The sequence below is a fragment of the Coenobita brevimanus genome, chromosome 72 (assembly GCF_032717465.1).
Source record: "Coenobita brevimanus isolate Jiangsu-jjx chromosome 72, ASM3271746v2, whole genome shotgun sequence".
NCBI classification, from domain to species: Eukaryota; Metazoa; Arthropoda; class Malacostraca; order Decapoda; family Coenobitidae; genus Coenobita; species Coenobita brevimanus.
In genome coordinates, this window is record NC_137025.1 from 3,054,507 (window position 1) to 3,079,160 (window position 24,654).

General features: G+C 41.2%; 1 protein-coding gene across 1 annotated transcript; it reads left to right on the forward strand.

Annotated features, from left to right (window-relative positions):
• Positions 1-7,064: 7,064 nt before the first annotated feature.
• LOC145407169 (alkaline phosphatase-like) lies at positions 7,065-22,877 on the forward strand. The gene is made up of 11 exons (XM_080278194.1): positions 7,065-7,139; positions 7,807-7,911; positions 8,542-8,657; positions 11,327-11,519; positions 12,679-12,851; positions 14,644-14,842; positions 15,522-15,655; positions 17,832-18,030; positions 19,406-19,503; positions 21,966-22,089; positions 22,278-22,877. Exons 1-11 carry the CDS (start codon positions 7,079-7,081, stop codon positions 22,517-22,519), a joined length of 1,644 nt encoding a protein of 547 aa, XP_080134320.1. The 5' UTR covers positions 7,065-7,078; the 3' UTR covers positions 22,520-22,877.
• The last annotated feature ends 1,777 nt before the right edge of the window (positions 22,878-24,654 follow it).

A 24,654-nucleotide genomic window follows, 5' to 3' on the forward strand; every position in this document is an offset into this window, starting at 1 on the left:
TTTCTACCTCGCACGGACCAAATCCGGCGAGGTATTGTTTTTCGTCGAGTTTCTTTGTATGTTTCTATGTTTGTTGGTTTCTCTGATTGTTTGCACCATTACGGAAAAACGGCTGAATAAAATTACATGAAACTTTCAGGATATGTGGGCACTGGTCCCAAAAGAAAGTGATTAAATTTGAGGGTAATTGAGTGACCCTGATAGGTCAAACTCAAGGTCACGGATTTTCAGAAGGCTACAACCTGAAACCGGTTGAAAATAGAGATATTTACTATTAGGAAAAAATCGTAATATGAGCTTTCATTAGGCACCAAGACCTTTGACCCTGAGTGACCTTGAAAGGTCAAACTCAAGGTCACTGATATTCAGGGGACTATAACTCGAAACTGGATGAAGATAAATATTTACTATTATCAAGATATAGGAAGTCTCATGGGCTTTTATTTGGCACTATGACCTTTGACCTTGAGTCACCTTGAAGGGTCAAACGCAAGAGCATGGACTTTCAGAGGGCGTAACATGAAAACATTTGCGCCATTTCCTTAGACTTTAACTCTGTACCGTACTGACTAAATGGCAGTACCGATCAAGTATTTAACAACAATCAAACAAATGCTGTCGGGCGGGGTTTGTTGTGCCGGGCACCACTTGTTAAAAAGGGTGATAAAGCATCTGCGTCGAATTATCGTCAAATAAGCCTAACGTCAATAGCAGAAAAAAATGCTAGAGCCAATTTTGGAAAAAAAAAAAAAAAAAAAAAAAAAAAAGAAAGAAAAAAAAAGAAAAAGAACACTTAGAAAGATTTAATCTTATAAATGAAAGTCAGCACGGATTCAGGCAAGGACGATTCTGCCTCACAAACTTGTCATTCTTCTCGGAAGGTCTATGAGGCAGTAGATAGCGATAAATTTTACGATGTTATTTATCTGAACTTTAGTAAGGCTTTTAATAGAGTCCCACAAGAAAAGTTAGTTAGAAAGGTTTGAGCACACAGTATAGACGGCGATATCTTAAAATGGATAGAATCCTGGCTGAAAGGACGAAAGCAGAGAGCATTAAATGGAACTAAGTCGGATTGGGGATTAGTTATAATATATAATATATTATATATATATATATATATATATATATATATATATATATATATATATATTGCCAGACATCATAATCCCGTAAAGGGTGGCCATTTGACACTGAGTTAGTTGTTTTACAGGGAGGGGCACCAACCCTCCACCAACCCACTTGTTGACACGTAGGGAGCACGTATGATTTGGTTATATGGTTACCACCCAGTACTGTATTTTTTGGCTTAACGGAGTTCCCTTTTTCTCTCCTCCAATATTTTCAAAAGTTAAAAAGGGGGAGAATGATAGTAATGACATCAAACTTAGATGCAAAAAAGAAAATAAATAATACTGTAAATAAATAAAAAAACTTAGGCTGTCTGGACATTGCTACTCCTCACCCTGCCCCAGAGTGGGAAAGGAGGTCTGGATGATGATGTAAATAAATAAATAAATAATAAAATGATAGGGGCAATGGGGAAAACCTGGATAAGCATACTCCAAAATACAGTACTGTATGTGCTGATGATGTGACTATGGCTCCAACCAGTTGTGTCCCATATATCAAAGAAATGGTTGAGGCTTACTGTTCACACACTGCTGTGAGGCAAGCAACTGGTAAATTGCACTTTTTGTGTATGAAATGAGCAGCCTAGCCCAGGCCCCTACATACCTGATGGTGCAATATAGGGTGAGATGGGTGGATATGGGGCAATATAGGGTGAGATGGGTGGATATGGTGCAATATAGGGTGAGATGGGTGGATATGGGGCAATATAGGGTGAGATGGGTGGATATGGGGCAATATAGGGTGAGATGGGTGGATATGGGGCAATATAGGGTGAGATGGGTGGATATGGGGCAATATAGGGTGAGATTGGATATGGGGCAAAATAAATCTATAGAGATGGGTGATCATGGTAAAATAAATCTATAGAGATGGGTGGATATGGGGCAATATAGGGTGAGATGGGTGGATAGGCAGATCTGATCAAGGTAAAATAAATCTATAGACAGATCTGATCAAGGTAAAATAAATCTATAGACAGATCTGATCAAGGTAAAATAAATCTACAATCATATATTATGGGCCGGCTCAGTCTTTTCAAATGCATTCTCTGCCACACTTGTCCATGGTGAGTGCCACAGGAGTGTCAGCACATGCTTAGCGCGTTAATGACTTGTCACTGACTAAAAGTTAACTCTACTACCACACGAAGAGGAGGCTATTTTTTTTCTTTGTATGCTTATGTACATCATACATACAACTTTTATTACAAAGATTTATCCATACAGTATACAGTACAAACAATCTTCCATTTGTATACATTTAATTAAAGATTTTCATGACAACATATAAGTCTCCCCATGACACACTATCCAAATACAGTAATCCTTTGATTAAAACAGACTTGTTATCACGACCAAATCAAAATCTATACTCTGGCCATTATAGCACAGTTTTCATACCAAAATCTCATTACTGCACACATGAGATGGGTTGAGTCCAAGCTCTGACTCACCAAGACACGCACACATGCATTCACCTTGCTTGTGTAAGATAAGGCCCTACTGAAGGAGTTAGTTCCACGTGGTTGGGACTACTCTCCAAGCCCTAGCATCAAAACCCCTTACCTCAAGGCTCTCCAAGGTATGTGGACACAGTAAAAGATTAAAGATTCTCCCATATTCTGCCCCTTTCATCACTTTCTATTAGCCTAACTATGCCTATATGTTTCTGGTACTTACCATAACATTACGTGTATATATATATATATATATATATATATATATATATATATATATATATATATATATATATATATATAATCTAGACTTAGGAATCACTAGCAGTAGTAGCAAATTTGCCGATGACAAAAATAGGGCGTATGATTAACTCGACTGACGATAGCCTTAACTTACAAAAGTACCTCGATATATTGCCCAAATGGTCTAAAAATTGGCAAATGGAATTTAACTTTGAAAAATGCAAAGTACTTAACGTAGGCAAGACCACTGGTGATACTAAAACAAAAAAGAAATTAGTAAATCGGAATGCGGAAGAGATCTAGGAGTTACTGTATGGTTAGTAACGACCTCAAACCATGACAACAGTGTATTAATGCGAGAAATAAAGCAAATAGGGTCCTAGGATTTATTTAGCGATGAGTGAGAATAGGAAATGTAAAGTAATATTGCAACTTTATCTAGCATTAGTAAGACCACATTCACACTACGCCGTGCAAAATTTTGGTGTCCGTACTGTAAAGTGGATATAAATTCCATGGAAAATGTACAGAGAAGAATGGCAAAAATAATAAATGATGTTCGCAACCTTTCATATGAAGACAGACTAAAAAGACTAAATCTGCGCTCACTAGAAAGGTGTAAAGGGGGACTTAATTGAGGTGTTTAAGTGGATGAAGGGAATAAATAAGGGAGATATTAGCCAGCTACTTAAAGTAAGCATACAGGATAGAACTAGAAGTAATGGTTTCAAACTAGACAGATTCCGTTTTAACATGGAAATAGGTAGAATCTGGTTTGGCAATAAATTAGTGGATGAATGGAGTAAGCTACTTAGTGATGTAGTTGCTGCCTCTTCCATTGAGAGTTTCAAGCATAGGCTAGATAAGCATATGACGAATAAGAATTAGGTATGAAAAAAATATATAACCAATACTAATTCATTATTTTTCCTTTTCAGGTTACACTATGATAGTCTCTTTTTCTCCTTTCACACTTTCCCATAAAATGTCCACGCCAGTTTTTCTATACTGCGTGGTGTTCCTTCTGACTTTTTCCTGCCTGTTTCGGATGGAGGGTTTGGAGGGCGGGGGAGAGCCTTCTTTGCTATCCTTATCTCATTCTAGTAGTTCAGTTACTCTTCTAGGAGCTGCCTAGCATGGGCCAACCGGCCTACTGCAGTTATCCTCTCTTCTTATGTTCTTACGTTCATTTCTTCTCTCTCTCTCTCCCTCTGTGTGTGTGTGTGTGTGTGTGTGTGTGTGTGTGTGTGTGTGTGTGTGTGTGTGTGTGTGTGTGTGTGTGTATGTGAATGATCAGGATATGGGTGAGATGATACGACGAGGAAAAGCTGTGAGATATGAGTATAAGGTGTTGGAAGTGTGTGGGGAGGTTATTATTATTATTATTATTATTATTGTTATTATTATTATTATTATTATTGTATTATGAGCCCGTCTATCATCATTATTATTATTATTATTGTCATATTGGTTGTACTATTATTATTATTATTATTATTATTAGTAGTAGTAGTAGTAGTAGTAGCAGTGACAGTCGTAGTCGTAGCCGTAATAGTCCAGCCCTTCACACCTGCTCCTAATAAATTCATCCACACTATTATACGTGTTTGGTTTCATGTTGTTGTAACCTGACAACCAAGAAAAATTCGTTTATTTTGAGAGACATGACATGGAAAAGGGAATGCTGTTTTTGTCTCTTATTATTTATTTATGTATTTATTTATTTATTTATTTATTTTGGTGGTCGGGCCGGTATCGCGTGTCTACCAGATTTCCAGACATGGGCTCGAGCTAGGCATGGAGACATTTAAAAGGTGGGGTAGTATGTTCTATCAGGTGTTATCAAATTGTTCTTATACCCTGTCAAGGATGATTGTATGACAGAGTAATGGTCTCACTCATACACACAGCAGTCGCAGCATATATTTACACCACACACACACACACACACACACACACACACACACACACACACACACACGGACACCCCCTCAGCCTTCCAACATTCTTAACTAACAGTGTTTCGTCTGAGAACCCATTTCCTCTCCAAGTTTGCCTTCATGGACAAAACTTTTATTTTTTACGTTATTTTTCTTTTATTTTCCGGTTTCGTGTACAGATGGAAGCAAAAGTTCGTCGTCTACCTCTTCTGCTTCTCACCTTCCTCTGCTGGCTCCCTAACACCTTTTCCTAAGCGATCTAGTTTGATGTCTACACTTACTACTGTCCTATTCTGTGTTTTATAAATCCTTCCAACATCTGCAAAAGCACAAAAGGCTATTCACCAGCCATATCCAAAAATAAATCGCAAAGGAAAAGGTGTTAGGGAGCCTCCTTACCCCTGCCTACCCCCTCCCCTTCACCCTAATCCTTCAACCTTCCTCCAACCCCTCCTCATCGTCACCCTTTCCTCCCTTCCCTCACCCTCTTCCCCACCTACCCCCTCCTCTTCACCCCTCCCTCACCCTCACCCAGGCTATGTCTCACCCCTCGCTCCCCCACCAGGCTGCCAGTTGCATCCCCCTCACTGATGGCAGGAGGGGCGGGGGAAGGGCAGCCTGTTGCCATGCAGGTGTGACCAAACGACCCTCTCAGTCATTTTATGCAGCACAGCGTCACGCGACTATTGTCATGTTAATTTGTTCATCTATTTATTTTGTCTGCTTTATCTATCTATCTATCTATCTGTTTTTGTCTATCTGCCAATGTATATCTATCTATCTGTCCATCTATCTACCTATCTATTTATCTATCTTCAGATGCTATAATCCCGCTAAGGAGTGGCCACAAACGAATAGCTTCTACATCACCCTGTCCTTTATCTGGCTGCCGTCTCTCCAGCTCACACCCCCTTCTAATACGAGGTCTGTTCTGAAAGGATCCAACCTTAGGCTTAGGAAAATAAATAAATAAATAAAAATAGCTGACCTGCTGAGCTAGGACACATATCCCCCTCAAAGTAGGCCCCATCTGACTTGACACATGTAGGCCAGCGAACTTTCCACTGCCTGAAACATTTTTCAAAGTCGGTTTTCGGTATCCTGCAGGCGCTTCGTCGCATTCGTCATGATCTCTTCCCTTAGATGAACGTTGCTCAAGACATGTTGGAGTGTGCAAATCGTGACCCAGACTTTCTCAAGACTGTTATCACTGGAGATGAGACTTTGGTGTACGGGAACGACCCAGAAACCAAAGTACAGTCGTCCCAGTGCAAGCATGAAAGGTTACCTCGGAAAAAAAAAAAAATTCCCCCCCCCCCACTACCGTGGTGTTGTGCATCACGAATCCGCACCAGGTCAGACTGTCAACAAACATTACGACCTCAACGTTATCCGTCGTCTTCGTGACGTAGTTCGGCGGAACAGACCAGACCTTTGGAAAGAGGCAAGTTGGAAACTGCCCAGTGACAACGCCCCTGTCCATTCTTCTCAACTGATCCATGAATTTTTGGCCAAGCATAACATCCCGCAGGTCAGACAGGCTCCCTACTCACTAGACATACTCCGTGTGACTTTTGGTTATTCCCCAAGCTCAAAACTCCGCTGAAGGGTTCCCGATTTGAGACGAGGGACGAGTCCATGACGAATGCGACGAAGCACCTGCAGGAAATACCGAAAACCTACTTTGAAAAATGTTTCAGACAGTGGAAAGAAAGCTGGGCTACGTGTGTTGAGTCAGAAGGGGTATACTTTGCAGGGTATTTGTGTCCTAGCTCAACAGGTTAGCTATTGATATTTTTAAAGCCTAAGGTTCGATACTCTCTGAACAAACCTCGTATACCTCTCCGCCTCATCCCTCTCGCCTCCCGTTCCCTCTCCACCCCACTCACACTCTCCCAGTCAGTCTCTCCTTCTCGCTCCCGTAGGAGATATTCAGAAGAGTTAAAAGCCATCTTAGATTAACCCTCTCACGGCTCTGGACACACTTAAATTAACCCTTTAACAGCTCTGGACGCATTTAGGTATATAAAAAAGCTAACAAGGGATTTAACTGCCATCTTGTTGAGGTGTGGCGACAACCCCTTCCGCCCGAGGATGTCGAGAGAGAGAGAGAGAGAGAGAGAGAGAGAGAGAGAGAGAGAGAGAGAGACCCACATAATCACCTAAATTAACCTCTGCTCCGAACACATAACAAAACTTTACTCGCCTCACCCACTTCCTCTCTCTCCCCCCATGCTAGGACGTGATGATGATGATGATGATGATGGGCTGCAGATCTTCGTGGGCGTGGGCGTGGGCGTGGGTGATGCTGATGGGGTCTTGCGTTACAGGCGCTGTCTTCCCTGCACCAAACCCACAGGAGAAAGGTAGGGTTGTATGGTGGGGTGGTTATGGAGGTGGTTGTGGTGGTGATGGTGATTTTGGTGGTGATGGTGGTTGTGGAGCTATGGTGGTGATGATGGCGTGGTGGTGGTGTGACATGGTAATGGTTGTGGTGGTGTGGTGGTGGTGACGGTATTTGTGGTGGTCACAATTGCTCTTAGTGACAGACATCTTCAGGAAACAGAGAGAGAGAGAGAGAGTTATATATCGTAGTGTACCCGTAACATATGTAGCGTTATGCAGCCCGTAATATATATATATATATATATATATATATATATATATATATATATATATATATATATATATATATATATATCCCATTGGATCTCAGGGTTCCTGAGCAAGGCACTGGGCTGGGAGGGTACTAAGCGTATTGCCCTCCGCCTATCGGCTCATAGTCGCGAAGCTCATAGGTCCCTACCCGGGGGTTCCCTAATTCATCAAAATTTGAAAATTTCCAGTTCTGTCCTATACTGAGGACATTGGGCTCCAATGGATTTATATATATATATATATATATATATATATATATATATATATATATATATATATATATATATATATATATATATATATATATTCCTGTAGGTGGTGAAAAGGAGGCGGGATGATAATGAAGATAATTTCGTGTCTTACCCTCCTCCCCAGGAACGAGCTACTGGCTGGAACACGGGCAGAGGGAGCTCCACGAGGCCCTATCCAGACCCGTCAACACCAAGAAGGCCAAGAACGTCATCCTCTTCCTCGGAGACGGTAGTTTTTTTTTTTTTTTTCCTCGTCTCACTTCGTTCTTTTCTGTCTTCGCTGGTTTCTGTTTCTCTTTTGTCTTCTCTAGGTTATTTCTCTTTGCTTTGTTTCTCTTTTTCGCCTTCATTCTTTGGTTTCTTTCTTTTCTGGTTTCTGTTTCCTCTTTCATTGCCTTACTTCTTTGTTTTCCTTCTTCTCTGTTTTCTGTGTCGTTTTTTATTGCCAAAGTCTACCAGGGGCTGGTCTAGAAGCGCCGGTGTCACTGAATTACTGACTTTCTGAGGGTTTGATTTGAAATTATCCATTTGCAGGAACCCTACAACCTACAAAGCATGTGCACTCCTAGGACCGCCCCCCCCCCTCTCTCCCCGAGATTATTACTAGGGACGAGTCACTTTCAAAGATTCTTAAACTGAGAATCTTTATAAATGCCATATGATTCAATATGAACATAAAAGGTTTTTATGGCTCCTTTTGGGCGGATCCTCGTTTGTTTGTTGGCTGTGTGTGTGTGTGTGGTTTTTAAGGCCCTTTTTGGGCGAAGAGCCCCTAGTGTGTGTGTGTGTGTGTGTGTGTGTGTGTGTGTGTGTGTGTGTGTACCCATGTACGTTTAAGCTCAACCGTGTCTGTGTACAGGTATGGGTGTGACGGCCAACACAGCGGGTCGCATCCTGAAGGGGCAGAAGGAGGGACGCAGTGGGGAGGAGGGCTACCTCGTCTGGGATCGCTTCCCTAACATCGCCCTCGCCAAGGTAACGTAGGACATCGAAAAATAACTCTGTGTCTTACTGCGGTGCTGGGGATCCCTTCAATTGGTGGCACATAATTGTATCACGCCTTAATCCCGTAAGGAGTGGCCACAAACGAATCGCCTCCTTATCTCTTCGTTCTCTGTCATTTGGCTGTCCTCTCTCCAACTCACATAACCCTCTTACATACCTCTCCACCCCATCCCTCCACCTCATTTTCGATCTCCCCCTCCCCTTCACCTCCATCTCAGTCACCTACACTCTCCTAATTAGTCTCTCATTCTCCACCTGTGTCCTTGTTGGAAGAACGCAGATAAAAAGTGAGAGGAATGGAAGTGTGATGTGTGAAATGAACATGTACAGTTATGTGGAGGGACAGAGACATACAAATGAGGGAAATGAAGGGCGGCTGTAGAGTGTGAGCAAAGGAAATGAATTATCTGAAAGGAGTATGTAGAATTACGTGAAGAGAGAGAGAAATGAGGGAAGTGAAGGAGGGCTATAGAATGAGAGCAACAGAAATGAGATATCTGAGAGAAGCATGTGGCTTTCCATGAAGATGCAACAGGCAGACAAATGAAGGAAATAAGGAGTTCTGTATAAGGTGAGAGCAATGGAAATGAGATATTTGAGAGGAGCATGTGGCGTCCCGTGGAGACACAAATGAAGAAGTGAAGGAGCGCTGTGATGTTCATACGAAGGTGCTACACTTGAAAATAGTAGACACTGACATCTACAGGGTTTCTGCGCCATCTCACCGCATATTACATTTTAAATAACCGAATTCTCCTTATGCTTGATCGTGCTGTCTCGTATCTTAATTGCTCTCTCGTCTCATTAAATTTTAGATACCTCGTCTTGGTAATATGTTGCTGTATATAAATGCAGCCACATAAATTACCAAGACGAGGTAATGTGTGGCTGTATTTATTTATTATTTTTTTTTTTTTTCATACAAGATCTAGGCCATACCGGTACTCTTTTTACTCTAACTTGTCTTAAAATTGCCACCTCTCCACCTTGAATGTTGTGCTGTAACAGTAAAGTGATACTAGAATATGAACGTAGTCACTTGAAGCGCTATGGAAAGGATGCAGAGTCATGATGGTCTTCTTCTACTGAGCTACGTGAAATAGCCGTGAAAGAATGGAAACCCAGGACAATTTAAAGTTATACTATGGCCACATTCTTGTCAGCAGGTTTACGAAGTCCCCATTGACCCCTCCACAACCTAATTTCTCTACTTAAGGTAAAGATAATCGTTTGAAGGTGGCAAGAAAAATGTCCCGAGACTGAAGACGTTACGGAAATCATATGTATTTCCTATAAATGGTCGGTTCGGCATTGTGTAGTTTCATATTCTTTACGAAGTATGCTAATGCCTGAGTTCCTTTCTGGACAGTACACACACACACACACACACACGCACACACACACAAAGCGAGAGAGAGAGAGAGAGAGAGAGAGAGAGAGAGAGAGAGAGAGAGAGAGAGAGAGAGAGAGAGAGAGAGAACTTCCATTTTCGTTTTTCACTGAAATTAAGCAAATAAAATGTATGTTGCAGGACATATTTACATTAACAGACGGTGTAATATGCTACCAGCAGTCCTTTTCAGACACAACCACAATAAACAGTGTACTGTATAATACTGTATCTTACATGTGACCATTTCCATTTAGATATATTGCCTGAATATGTGACTTCCCTTTTTCGGACACAACCTAAACAAGCAGCTAACACTATTTTAAGTTACATGATTTCCTAGATAAACAGGGTACTGTATACGATTTTCCATGTGATCCTTTTCTTTCAGATCCACAACGTCGTCAAGCAGTACTATATAAAACATTTTACAGTAATCCCTCATGATCCGACGTAACAGAGCCAAAGGCATGTCCGGGACTTGGGAAAATGCCCCCTGGACAGGTACTTATGAACCCTAACCCAGCCTAACTTTGAAAACCACCTAAATAACTCCCTACCGGACATGCACAGCACCTATTTAAGACCCTATTCACACAAATAAGGGACAGAAAGCATGAAATAAATGAAAAGGAACCAGAGAATGAGGAATTAGAAGTGAGAAGGGAAAATATTTTGTAGTGTACTTACAACACGTCACGAAGATTAACCCGCCTCCTCTAAGGCTCTGACAGTGGTGAAAGTGCTCTTGAAGCACGTACAGCAATCCAGTTTTGTGCTGCACTTAATCCTTTGCACTGTGAAACACTGCACATTCTGTTCTTACTTGTGCCACGCCAGTTGCAACACGCCAATGTTGCTCTCTGCACTTAATCCTTTGCACTCTGAATTCTAATTTCTTAACACTGCACAACACTGTAAATTCCCATGTGGTCTAGTGGCGAGGTACTGCAGTTTATTCACAAAAACGAACATGTGGGGCAGCATGGCGATGAGCGTGGTTTCACGGAGGAGGGGAGGAATGCAGGGGCACTCTACTACGCGCGAAAACACAGCTATTCATCACCGCGCAGCAAATTTAAAGTAGGGATGAACGCATATCGGCCTTTTTTTTTTTTTTTTTTTTTTTTTTTTTTTTTTTTTTTGGTGTTCAAGGACCTGAGCCCACAATGTCCGGGACTTGGTGTGTCCAGGACATGGGCGTTCGTGACATAAAGGGATTACTGTACATGAGATCCTTTCCTTTCAGACGTACAGCATCGACATGCAGGTGCCTGATAGTGCTGCCACAGGTTCAGCTTTCCTGTCGGGGGTGAAGGCCAACCACCACACCCTCGGGGTCAATGGCAACGTATCGCCCGGCGACTGTTTGGCCTCACTCAAGTCAGAGAACCAAGTTAACACTATCCTCAAGTGGGCACAGGATGCAGGGAAAGCCACGGGTGAGGAATGGGGTTAGGGTGGGTTGGGTTGGGTAGGGTTGGTTGGGTTAAGGGATGAAGAAGATGGCGTAAGAACAGAAATGGTTGGATTAGGCTGGGATGGGTTGGGTTAGGGATATGGAGGATGGGTGAGGAACAGGAACATACAGGCTGAGTTGGGTTAAGCTGGGTTGGGTTGGCTTGGACTGAGATGTAGTTGATGGGGAAGGAAAGAGAATACAGGAAATATGACACATGAATGAGTGAGGAATAGGAATGGTTAGACTTAGTTAATTTTGGCTGGGTCAGGATAGGTCATGTTAGAGAATATGGAGGATTGGTGAATGAGTGTTTGGTCCATGTCACTGAATGTGCGACTGACAGTTCTCCCTCTTTCAAGCCTTCTCTTTCCATTTTCTGGACCATGCCTCGGCCAATCCGTAGGTGGGAAAGAAATGATGATGATAATGTTAGTGAAGACGTTCTCTGGCTGAATGTGTTACTATGCTTCCTCCCATTTTGGTGGGGAGTAAGATATATAGCCTCCATTAACCCCTTCAGTGCAAAAGATCTTTCCTAAGTTGAAGAAAATTAATATAAATGCACCAAGAACAAAATAAAAATGATATCCTGTGGCTGGATATGACTTGGTGATGATGACCCAGGTAATCCATGTCATCCTGGAATAATTATATGCTGTCTAGCCTTCATGAACTCCTTCACTGTCATTAAAATCATCTGGAGGTATAAAAAAAATAAAAATAAAAATGAAAGTGTAGGAAAAGAAAATACAGACGGCCCTCCACAGACCCCCACGAATGTGGATCTTCTGCGAATGTTTGGTGCACCTTTCCGTAAATACCTCTCCAGCCGCAAATCACCCCCTAGAGCAAGTGTGCACAGACTGTACCTAATAAGCCATACCTGGGACCTTAAAGCTGCATAAAATATCACAAATAGCTGATGACCTGCCCACACTCACGTGTGGGCAAGTCATCAGCTACATATTTACCCCAGCTTCTTACAACCATACCATTAAATTCAGCCTTGCCTCCAAAGAGGGGCAATCCACGAATCTGCGAGACCTGCGAAAGTTGACCGCTGATGTGGAGGGCTGCCTGTAATAAAAATTACCTCCTGTGGCTGAATGTGTAAAAAGTATTTTGTCCCATATTGGCAGGCTTTGTAACAACAACCCAGGTAACCCACGCCACAGTGGGTGCCCTGTATGCCAAGAGCGCCAGTCGGTTTTGGCAGTGTGACACCAAGATCATGAAGGCCGGTGGAGATGCCGTCAAGTGTAAGGACATTGCACGCCAGTTGGTTGAGGATGAGCCGGCCAGGAATATGGAGGTGAGAATGATGTTGGTACGGCATCATTCAAGAAAATTACTGGAATCAAAATACAGGTGTTGACTCCCACAATGTGATCTAATTAAAATTTGGCATACAGTAATTAACTCTTCTTCACATCTTGAGCCTCTTTAGTCTTACAGGACTCTCCTATGCCAAATAAATTTGTGCGGTACGTATAGTATTTATAACAAAATGTAAAAGATGCCATTAGACTGAGGGAGTTAATCTGTTTCATCACTTGGGTCTAAACAGGTTTTGATAGGTGGTAAAGTTCTTGTAAAAAAAAAAATCACTATCATTCTCCCAAGTGATTTAGTAGTTAGAATTATTCAGTTGGAATGCCAGCCTTGCTGTGTCTATTACTTTAATCTCAAAGTAGTGACTGAAGGTTATTCAGTCATTTAACAGCAGCACTTACGGAAATATGACACAAGTCAAGAGTGAGAGCAATGGAAATTAGTTATTTAAGAGGAGCCTGTGGAGTCACATGGAAAGAAAGGCTGACAAATGAGAATATAAAGGAACATTGTGGTGTGGATGTGGATGTGATAGGAAGCGTTAGGAGGAATACACTGAGGAGGTTTGGCCATGTGGAGAGGATGGAGGGTGAAAGACTGACGAAGAGAGTGTATGTGAGTGAGGTGGAGGGGGGTAGAGGGAGGGGGAGGTCGAGGATGAGATGGAGGGATGGGGTGGAGAGGTATATGAGAGAGGGGGGTGTGAGTTGGGAGCAAAGCAGTGAAATGGTGAGGGACAGGGTGACGTGGAGGCGATTTGTTTGTGGCCACCCCGAACGGGATTGAGGCGTCTGGCCATCCATCCATCACCCAATCCTACATTGCCCCATGAGGAGCATAGGAGCCCAGGGCTAGGCAGTTGGTCCTGACATTTAGGATGAGAGTGACCAGCCTCACTCATCCCTGAGTGGCATTACATAAGCAATCAACCCCAACCACCCCTTGGATATGAACCTTCACCAGCTCAATCCGATTGGAGCGCAATAATTACCCACTAAACCACCAGGCGCCAAAATCTGGTTATATGGTTACCTCCCAGCATAGTAAATGGTTTCCTGGTGCACAGGAAACCATTTGGCATGTCACTCAGTGTAAAGTCACCCACAGGCTGAAGGAAGTGGAAAGAATGAAGGAAAGAAAGACAGAAGAGGGAGTGTAAAGTCACCCGTAGGCAGAAGGACAAGGAAAGAATGAAGGAAAGAAAGACAGAAGAGATTGGAAGAAAAGAAGGATGGAGAGGAAAGGGCAGACATCCGAGAGCAGCACTACATCGAGCGAGTGGATGGTGAGCGCCCCCACCTACCTGGCAACAGATAGACAGATAGACTTATGGAATTAGGCTGTTCATCTACTTTTAAACCCATCTGCCAGCAGGTGTACATTTTATTTTCATTCTGGCCATCTTCCAACAATTAAATTCACTGTACTGTTCTGCACTAGAGATTTCAAACTGGAGAGGTTGTATATTACAATCATTAACTCATTCATAATCAGGGGGTTGTCCTAAGCAGTAACAGCAATATAAACTTTATAATGTTATTGCAGTGAAAGAGTTAAAAGTAGTGGATTACAACAGCCCAGCCTCAAATGCCAATATATTAAAAAGGGTATGAAGGGACTGGCTGTCTGTTATATAAAGTGCTACCATGGATGTAGTTTGGTTTCCTACCCTTAAATCTTCTGTACCACAGTATTCAATTCTTGGGTCCTTATACTCCAAAGAAGATAATATGGATTCAGCTGTTATCACTCATTACTATTTTACTCTGCAGGTTGTTATGGGTGGTGGGCGGCAAGAGATGGGGGTCCCCCAGGATGATGATGCAGAGAAGGAATGTGTGAGAACAGATGAGAGGAATCTGGTGAGGGACTGGGAGCACAGCAAGGAGGCCCAGGGCAACACACACAGCTATGTCACCAACACACAAGAGTTGCGACAGATTGACCCACACAAGACAGACTATATCATGGGTAAGCTGACAAGATTTTGTGGTGCTGTGCCTTTCTTTCTACCAGATGTAATTCATCATCCATTACTGCTTACCTTATTACTCTTGTGGAGGTTATGTCTTTGTTTAATTTCCTATATGTCTGGTTTTATTATCCTCACTTTTCCAGTTAAAGTGAAAAGAAAATTTTAAATTAATATTATAATTCTAACATGTGTGAGATGAAATGCTCTTCAGCAGCATTGTTTGGCTTCCCTAGAGACATGAACTGGAAGAGAAAGGAGGGCCCAGATATGCTTTTCCTCTTTCCTTTGTCACAGGAAGTGTGAGGTTATTTGCAAAGCAAGTGTTGGGAGTTGGGTTACCACACACATACAGTATAATACAACAGTGAGTGTATTTTCAGCCTCAACCCACAATTTAGCCACTATTTGGCCACAGGAACTACATGAGTAGCAGTGTTTTTCCTCATTTCTCGGTAAATGTTTTAACAGGACAACAATTGCCCACCTTTTAACTCTGTTAGTAAAATGATGTAATTTTATGATTCCTTAAAAATGTAAAATGGCTCTTATTAGTGTTAGATACTGATATAGTTAGTCACTACAGTGCATGGTAGGTTGTACAGTATATGATTATCATCTCATGCACTTTATATGAATATTTTCACCTCCATGCCTCGAATGACTGCCTTCCCTCAGGTCTGTTTGCTGACCTACAATTGCACTTTGAGCTTGACCGTGACACCAGTTTGGATGGCACTCCGTCACTGGAGGAGATGGTGACTGTGGCACTCAAACGACTCATGAGAGATGATGATGGATTCTTTCTTCTGGTTTGTATTGTGTATCTGTTGTTATACTGTAATGCCTGGTGGAGTCAAAACAATTTTATTGACAGTAATGGGAGTTCAGTATGCATTTTTTCTGTCATTTACTGTGGACATGTTGTTACTGTTGTGGCTGCAGACTCACTCACTATGCCCTCTGACATCTCTCTTACTTTCTCAATAATAATTCACTCAACAGACTTATGCAATGATAATTTTTGCACTCACTTCACTCATCTTTATTTTTGTACAGGGGTACTATCACAGCCTTCTTCCACTCTGCTGGCAGTTTCACTCATCCGTGCCTTCTTACATATCTCCAACACGGACTTCATTCCGCTCTCTCCACTACACTTAATCATCTCTGCATACACCTCAGCAACCCCAGCTGCTTTCTCTTTTTCAGCTGCTTCACAGCGCTCTTCACTTCTGCGAGTGTCACATTTCCTGGCACTGCATTCCTTCTCTGTAAACACCCAAACGTAATCAAGTTTGCAATCGCTTTGCCCTCTTCACTCCCATTCATCAGACTTTCAAAATATTCTTTCCATCTGGTTGTTACTTCATCCCCTTGGGCTAATAATTCACCACTTATATCCTTCAAACTTTCACATTTCTTTCCACTGTCACTTCTACATTTCTGCACCTCTTTCCAGAATAACTTCCTATTCTCAAAGAAATTTCCATATATATATATATATATATATATATATATATATATATATATATATATCCTTCTTTCCTTCCATTCTCTTCTGTCTTTCTATCCTTCATTCTTTCCTTGTCCTTCTGCCTATGGGTGACTTTACACTCCCTCTTCTGTCTTTCTTTCCTTCATTCTTTCCACTTCCTTCAGCCTGTGGGTGACTCTGCACTGAGTGACAAGCCAAATGGTTTCCTGAGCACCAGGAAACCATTTACTACGCTGGGTGGTAACCATATAACCAAATTTTGGCGCCTGGTGGCTTAGTGGGTAATTATTGCGCTCCAATCGGATTGAGCCGGTGAAGGTTTATATCCAAGGGATGGTTGGGGTTGATTGCTCATGTAATGCCACTCAGGGATGATTGAGGCTGATCACTCTCATCTTAAATGTCGGGACCAACTGCCTAGGCTCGGGCTCCTACGCTCCTCATGGGGCAATGTAGGATTGGATGATGGATGGATGGATATATATATATATATATATATATATATATATATATATATATATATATATATCTACAGTATATATCTATCTATCTATCTATCTATATATATATATATATATATAAGTAATCACTCTAATATCCGGACACCCAATATCCGAACATCCCCACTATCCGGACATAAGAATGTTTCATACTGTACTTTTTTCCGTACTATACTTACCTCATTTCACTCTTTAATGTCTTTTATTGGTGTGAATAGGGTGTTAGGAGCTATGCATGTGCAGTAGGAAGGTGTTTTTCTGAGTTAGGCTAGGTTAGGGTCCGTAAGTACCAGTCCAGGAGCCAGTCACCAGAATGTTTATTATTGTATGAACCTACTTCTAAACCCTCATTTTATGTTTCTTTTGCATTTATTTCAGTCATTTATGTGCCTTATTGGTGTGATTTGGGTCTTAAATAGGTGCTATGCATGTCCAGAGGGAGTTGTATAGGTGTTTCTCTGAGTTAGGGTCCATAAGTACAAGTCCATAAGCTGGGGCCCAATATCCGGACCTACCTATGGCTCTATTACGTTGGATATTGGAGTGATTACTGTATATACAGAGAGTCCCTGATAAACGAAAGGGTTAGGTACCTTTAAAATCTTCTGTATATCAATTTTTCATATATTGAAGCATTTTTCCCCTTTAAAAATTTAAGAAAATGAGATGTGTTCCAGGAGCTCCACAAAATCTGTCAACTAACTACTCCGTACTGTACTAGGCTGGTTGTAAGCTCTTAAATCTCTCTCTCTCTCTCTCTCTCTCTATATGCAGGTATGATTTCCTGTAAGCCAAGAAACCATTTACAATGCTGAGTGGTAACCATATAACCAAACCATACGTGCTCCCTCCGTGTCAGCAAGTGGGTTGGTGGAGGGTTAGTGCCCCTCCCCATAAAACAAATAACTCAAATGGCCACCCCTTACAGGATTATGGTGTCTGGCAATAGATAGATGCTGCACATTCACAGTTCCAATCTATCACTGGCAGGTGGAAGGTGGTAGGATAGACCATGGGCTGCACGGTAGCCAGCCAAGACGTGCTCTGGAGGATCTATTAGCCATGGAATGGGCAGTGAGAGCAGCCTTGGCAATGATTGACACATCTGAGACCCTAGTGGTGGTGACTGCTGACCACTCCCATGTCATGACCATCAATGGATACCCAAAGAGAGGGAATGACATCTATGGTAAGTATACTATAGCTACAGAGTTGCTACCTGATAGAAATGGGCCAGTCCCACAGCTACAATACTAAGTCATAATTGCAATCATTCGAATGACTGGATTTTTCTGTTATGTTTTTAATATCCTGAAGCACTGGGTCACTTAGTTTTCATATTTGCTCATATTCCTTCACTTAAGTTAAACCATTATTAGTTCCTGTTAATCAGGCCAAGGAAGGAGTCACAAGGAATGAGAGAGATTGGAGTGTGAATGAGAGGAGTCACAAATGGAGATAAAATCAAGATGCAGGATGAGAAAGGGGTTAATATAGGAGGATTAAACAGAAGTCACGGAATGCTTGATTTTCCCACAGGTATCTAAAATTCTCTTGCTTAATATACAGTACTCCAAGTATAATGCAAATATTCCTCTTCTCATGTGATGGTGATTATGAAGACTGATGATTCTGAAACTATGAAATATTTATCTTCATCATCATCATGATGATCTGTTCCTGTCTTGCCCCATGAGGAGTGTTGGAACCCAGGGCTAGGCAAGTTGGTCCTGATATTAAAGATAAGTGACCAGCCTCGCTCATCCCTGAGTAGCATTATATGAGGGATAAACCCCAACCACTCTTTGATACTGTAAATACCTGCACAAGCTCAATCCTGTTGGCGTACCTTAATTACCCACTAAACCACAGGTGCCACCATGAAGAAAAAAAACAGAGGTGGTTATGGGAAGTCTAGATATATCCACATCTAGCTATAATTACATCCAAGTACAATTCAACTTTGGCTTATGTCTGTCTCAGTTTTCATACTCTCTACTAATCCAAATGCCTGATGGTCGAGTGGTCAAAAGGGCTCCTCAGGGTGAAAACCACGTGCTGTGTGAATGGATTTAAATTGCTAAAAGGCAACTGGAATTTTTCAGGCAAGTACTGTTCTCAGAGAGGGGCATGGGCTGGTCAATTCCCCTTTAAAAATTTCCAGACTAATGTAACCTTTTATTTTATTACAGGTATTATAATTATTATTATTATTATTATTTTTTTTTTTTTTTAATGTACCAGCATTTAGCTTATGCAAACATCTGTGTGTGTTTGTGTGTGTTTGTGTGTGTGTGTGTGTGTGTGTGTGTGTGTGTGTGTGTGTGTGTGTGTGTGTGTGAGAAAACATGATTTTAACCAAACAGCTGCAAAATAACTCTCACATACAAAATAATATTCTTGACTGCAATACGCTAGTTTAATTTATGGCTGCTACACGATTTTTGGTGTCAGTGGGTAATTGATGCTATTCAAGAAATGTTAAGAAAATTAAATATACAGCCAAAGGTTTAAATGGTGCACAGGTAAAAACTTCAAGGACACTAATATAATAACTCTTTCAGGATTGGTGACAAATAAAGACGTGACGGACAACCTGCCATACACCACACTCATGTTTACAAATGGCCATGGTTTCAACTACACCTGGAATGGGAAGGAGGTGAGTGGTGCGCCATATTTCTGCATTTATATATTTACACTATAAGTCATGGATTTAATTCCAAAACATCGCATGCCCTAGGTACTCCTAGGAACCCAAAGGGGTAACAGGAGTTGATCATTACTATACCATTACCACTGTTTTAAGCCTGGAAAAATACTTGGGGGTGAAATAAGAATTCTATAACCCTTTAAGAATTAACATTTTATGTGTACATTGCTAACTTTTAAAAAATGCAATACAGTAATCATTTGATTATCCAGATGCTCTGTATCCAGACATGCTCTATATATGGATGTTAGGCCTTGCCTCTATTATTTCCGTATCTGAATTTATTTGTCCATATCTGAACATAAAAGTTCCAACATTGGCAGCCGGGCGACCGACAAGTTTTAAAAATCAGTTGGGTGGCTTGCCTGCCTGTCTGTTCACGCATGGGTAATGGACTGTAACCCACAAGCTGAGCTAAAATGGCTGTCTGGATCCCTACCAAATGGTCAAAGTCCTCCAGCAGCCCGGTTTACTCCGATGCTACTGGCCACAAGCAAGTAATACAGACCGCAACCTACAAGCTGACTGAAAACGCCCATCTGGCTCCTCACTGAATAGTCAACATTCCCCGGCAGCCCAGCTCACTCCGATGGTATTTGCTGCATGTGAGTAATGCAGACCGCAACCCACAAGCTGACTGAAAATGCCCATCTGGTTCCTCACCACATGGTCAATGTCCCCTGGGAGCCCAGTTCACTCTGATGCTACTGGTCATGAGCAAGTTATACAGACTGAAACCCAGAAGCAGACTGAAAACGCATGTCTGGCTGCTCACCGAATGGTCAAAGTCCACCAGCTGGCCAATCCCTTACAGTCTACAGGCAGCACACAAGTAACACAGACCGCAATCCGTAAGCTGATTGAAAACACCCGTCCGGCCCCTACCTGAATGATTAAAGTCCCCTGGCATCCCTCTCTTCTCCCCCCTCCTCCATCCCCTCCCATGCTCACCACTGCCTGGCTTGTCTCCCTCCCTGTCCCTCAGCCCTCCCTCACCTGTTCGTTGCCTACAATTCCTGCATTGCCACCAGGAGTTTTTTAGTTTTTTGCAATTTATTCAAATAATATTAGTCATACTGAAATTACGAAAACATCATGAGAAAGCTCATGAAATTCTGCATCTAGATATATGCTTAGCTCTTGCAAGGTTTGGGTAAAATTTTGCACTAGGATGTTGGGAAGTTATTTGACGGTATTTTTTACTCTTGAACAAGTTTATTCTCACTGCAATTTTGTACGTTTACTCATTAGTTTTACGTGTTTTTATTAGCTTATCTTATAATATAAACACCAATGATGATGATGGTATAAATTTATACCAATATAATCAATTGTCAGGGGCATATTTGGCAGTGGAAATGTTTTTTTCTTTGTGGAGCGGAAGCAGCCATCACTGTTATTGACCCAGAACCTGTTTGAAGACTTCAGTTCCTGAGAGGGTCAAAAATACTTATTGGAACCATTATCTTCATTTATTTTTTTGTGGACTTTTGTTGTTTATGCACTGCTTTTTTTGTGTCTAGGATTATATCTTAAATGTCGGGACCAACTGCCTAGCCCCGGGCTCCTACGCTCCTCATGGGGCAATGTAGGATTGGATGATGGATGGATGGATTCTCATATGTGTTTTGATGTCTACATAGTTGAAAAACTGAAGAAGACTGCCACAATTAGGAGGGGTACTGTACATTGTGAGTAGGATATTTGTGGATTTTTGTTGTTTATGTATTGTTTTCTTAGTGTCTAGCATTACACTGGATATTCCTATGTGTGTTTTGATGTCTAAATACAGCTGAAAGACTGGAGAACACTGCCAAAATTAGGAGGGGTACTGTACATACAGGTGGGTATAAGTAGGGTATGGGTACAGTAGAGGATATTGCTCCGTATCCGGATTTTGTCCTTATCCAGACATGCCTTTGCCCCTAATATGTCTGATAATCGAGGAATTACTGTACAGCCATTTTGTTACTTGTATCCTCAGTATTTAGACCAAATCGCTCACTTGCAGTCTATTAATTACAACAGTAATTGAACCTTGGAACAAACATAAGTCTTCAAGGACTTGAACTACTGTATTTTTTTTTTTCTTTACCATAATCCAAAATCATTTTGACTGATCAATCATGTATCCTGCCCTCAGCTTAAGACCTATAGCTTTGGTCATTCTGTTTATCCATTTCTCCGTTCATCATATTGTTTTACAGAATCTAACTTTTACTACCCACACTGATTCAGTGAAATCGTCCAATTAATGCTAACTCCCTGTTCTGGTCTAAGGACCCTTACATATAAAACCATATCTCCTTAATTTCATATTGAGCCTGATGCCCTTGTATTAAACCTTCAATCCTCATTAACCGAAAAAAAACACACACACACACACACACAAAATCATCATTGTTATGCAGGTGGTACGACGGAACCTGACCTGGGTAGACACAGCAAACAAGGACTTTGAGCCACTAGCTGCTGTTCCAACTGAAGAAGGTTCAGAGACTCATGGGGGTGAAGATGTGGCTATTTTTGCTCAAGGTATGGCAACTCTTTTTATTTACAAGAAACTGGCAGTATAATTCAAAGTACTGTATGCAGATTTGCTCAGGCCCCTACACCATTAATGGAGTAATATGACACTTCTGTTTTTTATCAACAGTTTCTTACTCTAACAAACTTTCATTTTATCTGTATGAGTCCCATATAACATGAATCACCTCCCCCAGGTCCCATGGCACACCTGTTCCATCGTGTCCATGAGCAGACCCACGTAGCACATGTGATGGGGTACGCATCATGCACTGGCCCATATGCTTTAGACTGCCATGACTCCTTCAGCTCCCCGAAAAATGTCTACAAACACGTCAACCAAAATCTACACCATTCCGGGGTCAGCTGCATTACTCCCAACTTAGTCGTAGTTTTGTTTACGCTGATTTTGTGTATTGTTTTACGTGTCGGATGTTAACTTTTCTGTGACCATTATACTGGTACCAGTCCAGCAGACAACTAGTGGCACAGACAGGATTTTGACTTTATTTAAATTTTGCTGTGGTCTTTACATATTTAGTACAGTACAGTATTAAAACTTTTTGATGGTACTAAAATTAATTCACACTAATACAGTATCTAAGTTCCTTCAGGTGTATAAAATGAGATATTATGATTTGATACATATCAGCTGAAGGATGCAGTGAAATGATGGCCATGTCAAACTAACAGCATGGCTGCTGCATAAACGCCAGTGTAATTATGCACAGCAGACAAAGGTAATACGCTGCCATCATTATGCTGAATGTTATATGTGGTCACCATTATGCTGGGTGTCCACTACTGAATCCACTTAAACTTGTGTATAGTGTTTATGTTTTTAGTTAGGCATTAGACTAAGAATTCTCATATTTTGAAGCGTTTTATTTTGTATTTGTTGGTGTACTCTACAGGACAAGTTTATGTGATGCTACAGAACGTGGTGAATGTTTTTGGCATATCAAATAGAGCCAGGATTCCGGGGGTTTGAATGGTGAGTGAATGGAAGCGTGGCCCATTGGAGTGGGCAAATGTGGGCTGTTTGGACATTGCTACTCCTCACCCTGCCCTAGTGTGGGAAAGTAAGTCCAAATGATGATGATGATGATGTTCATGTACTTTGTCAGTATTTTTTTATTTTATTTATATATTTTTTAAGTTCTCTAGATATAATATGGATCATATGTTTGTTGAAAATACTTTTCCACTGATTTTAAAGTATTTTTTATATTCAACTTTTTAAATCTCTTCACCATGAAGACTTTTTTTTGTCATTTATTTTTGCTACCTCCAGATGATTTCATTCAGTATACAGGAGACCAAATGCTGTATATACCCTCCCCAATTTCAGAAGTCTCCCCTAAGCTAAGTGAAATTATGTGTAGCAAGATTAAAATATGTCTTTTACTGTGATGACACCGGGTGGTGCAATTGGTGGAGTGCTTAGGTCAGAATGCAATGTGGCCTACAGGTTTCAGCTCAAGAGGTGTAGATTGGTCTCCTGTCCTTAAATATTCTGAACCATTGGTAGCCTAGTCTTGGGCCCCTATGCTCTGAACAGAGAAATATGGGATGTTTTTATTACTGTACCTTTTATTGTGTGCTTTATTGTACGATTGGGCAGAGTTGGTGGTCAGGATTCTATGCCTGTTGTGGTTTTGGTTATTTCACCCAATATATTTTATATCCTGCATTAACCAAAAACACTGCATATAGTTTACTGTGACAGTGTTAAAATCATGTGTCCTCAGGCTGAACCCTGAATCATAGCCTGCTATTATATTGGTTCTGCTTGATGTAATGTTGAGTTCAGATATTCTTTGTATACAGGCTTGAACCAGGAGATTTGCAGATGCAGAATGAATCATAGCCTGCTGATTATATTGGTTCTGGCTAATGTACTCCTGAGTTCGGTGATTCTTTGAACAGACGCTTGAACCAGCAGCCTTTGTGGATGCTGAATGAATCACAGCCTGCTGATTATATTGGTTCTGGCTGATGTAATGTTGAGTTCTGATATTCTTTGTATAGAGGCTTGAATCAGCAACCTTTGTAGATGCTGAATGCTTAAATAACACCATAGTCTGCTCAGTATTAGTTAAATGTACAGTACTATTACGGTACTCATAGACACTTACAGTTTTTGTCGTACCTACAAAATGTACCACCTGCTATGTCACGGATTTATCATTTCAGTGATATTTGGTTGTGATAATAAAACAGCCACATTCAGAAATACTGTAGCCATGAAGCATTAATCATTAAGTGAAAGTACTTGAACCATTACTGAGTAATGGTCCTGCTGTATAATAGTGCTGCAAAGAATCAGACATATAATGCAAACATGATAATAAAGGTAACTCAGATTTGATAACCCATTTTCCACATTGTTTTTTACATGCTCAGCACTGTTACCGAAAATTTGCCATTAACCCCTGCACTCCAGTCATGTATGTTTTCATTCATATTTGCTTTTCCCTAGACAGTTATATTCATTTTAACAAAGACCTCTTGAAATGGAGGAGTTATAGTCTTCATTAATCCCTTCAGTACTGTACCAGAAGCTCTTCCACA

What these genes read in the sequence shown, in the direction of transcription:
- LOC145407169 (XM_080278194.1), top strand. Translation starts at nt 7,079, where the DNA reads ATGCTGATGGGGTCTTGCGTTACAGGCGCTGTCTTCCCTGCACCAAAC. An exon ending in CAAGACAGACTATATCATGG is followed by an intron (nt 14,843 to 15,521) that starts GTAAGCTGACAA and finishes GCCTTCCCTCAG; the next exon opens with GTCTGTTTGCTGACCTACAA. An exon ending in GAGAGGGAATGACATCTATG is followed by an intron (nt 18,031 to 19,405) that starts GTAAGTATACTA and finishes TAACTCTTTCAG; the next exon opens with GATTGGTGACAAATAAAGAC.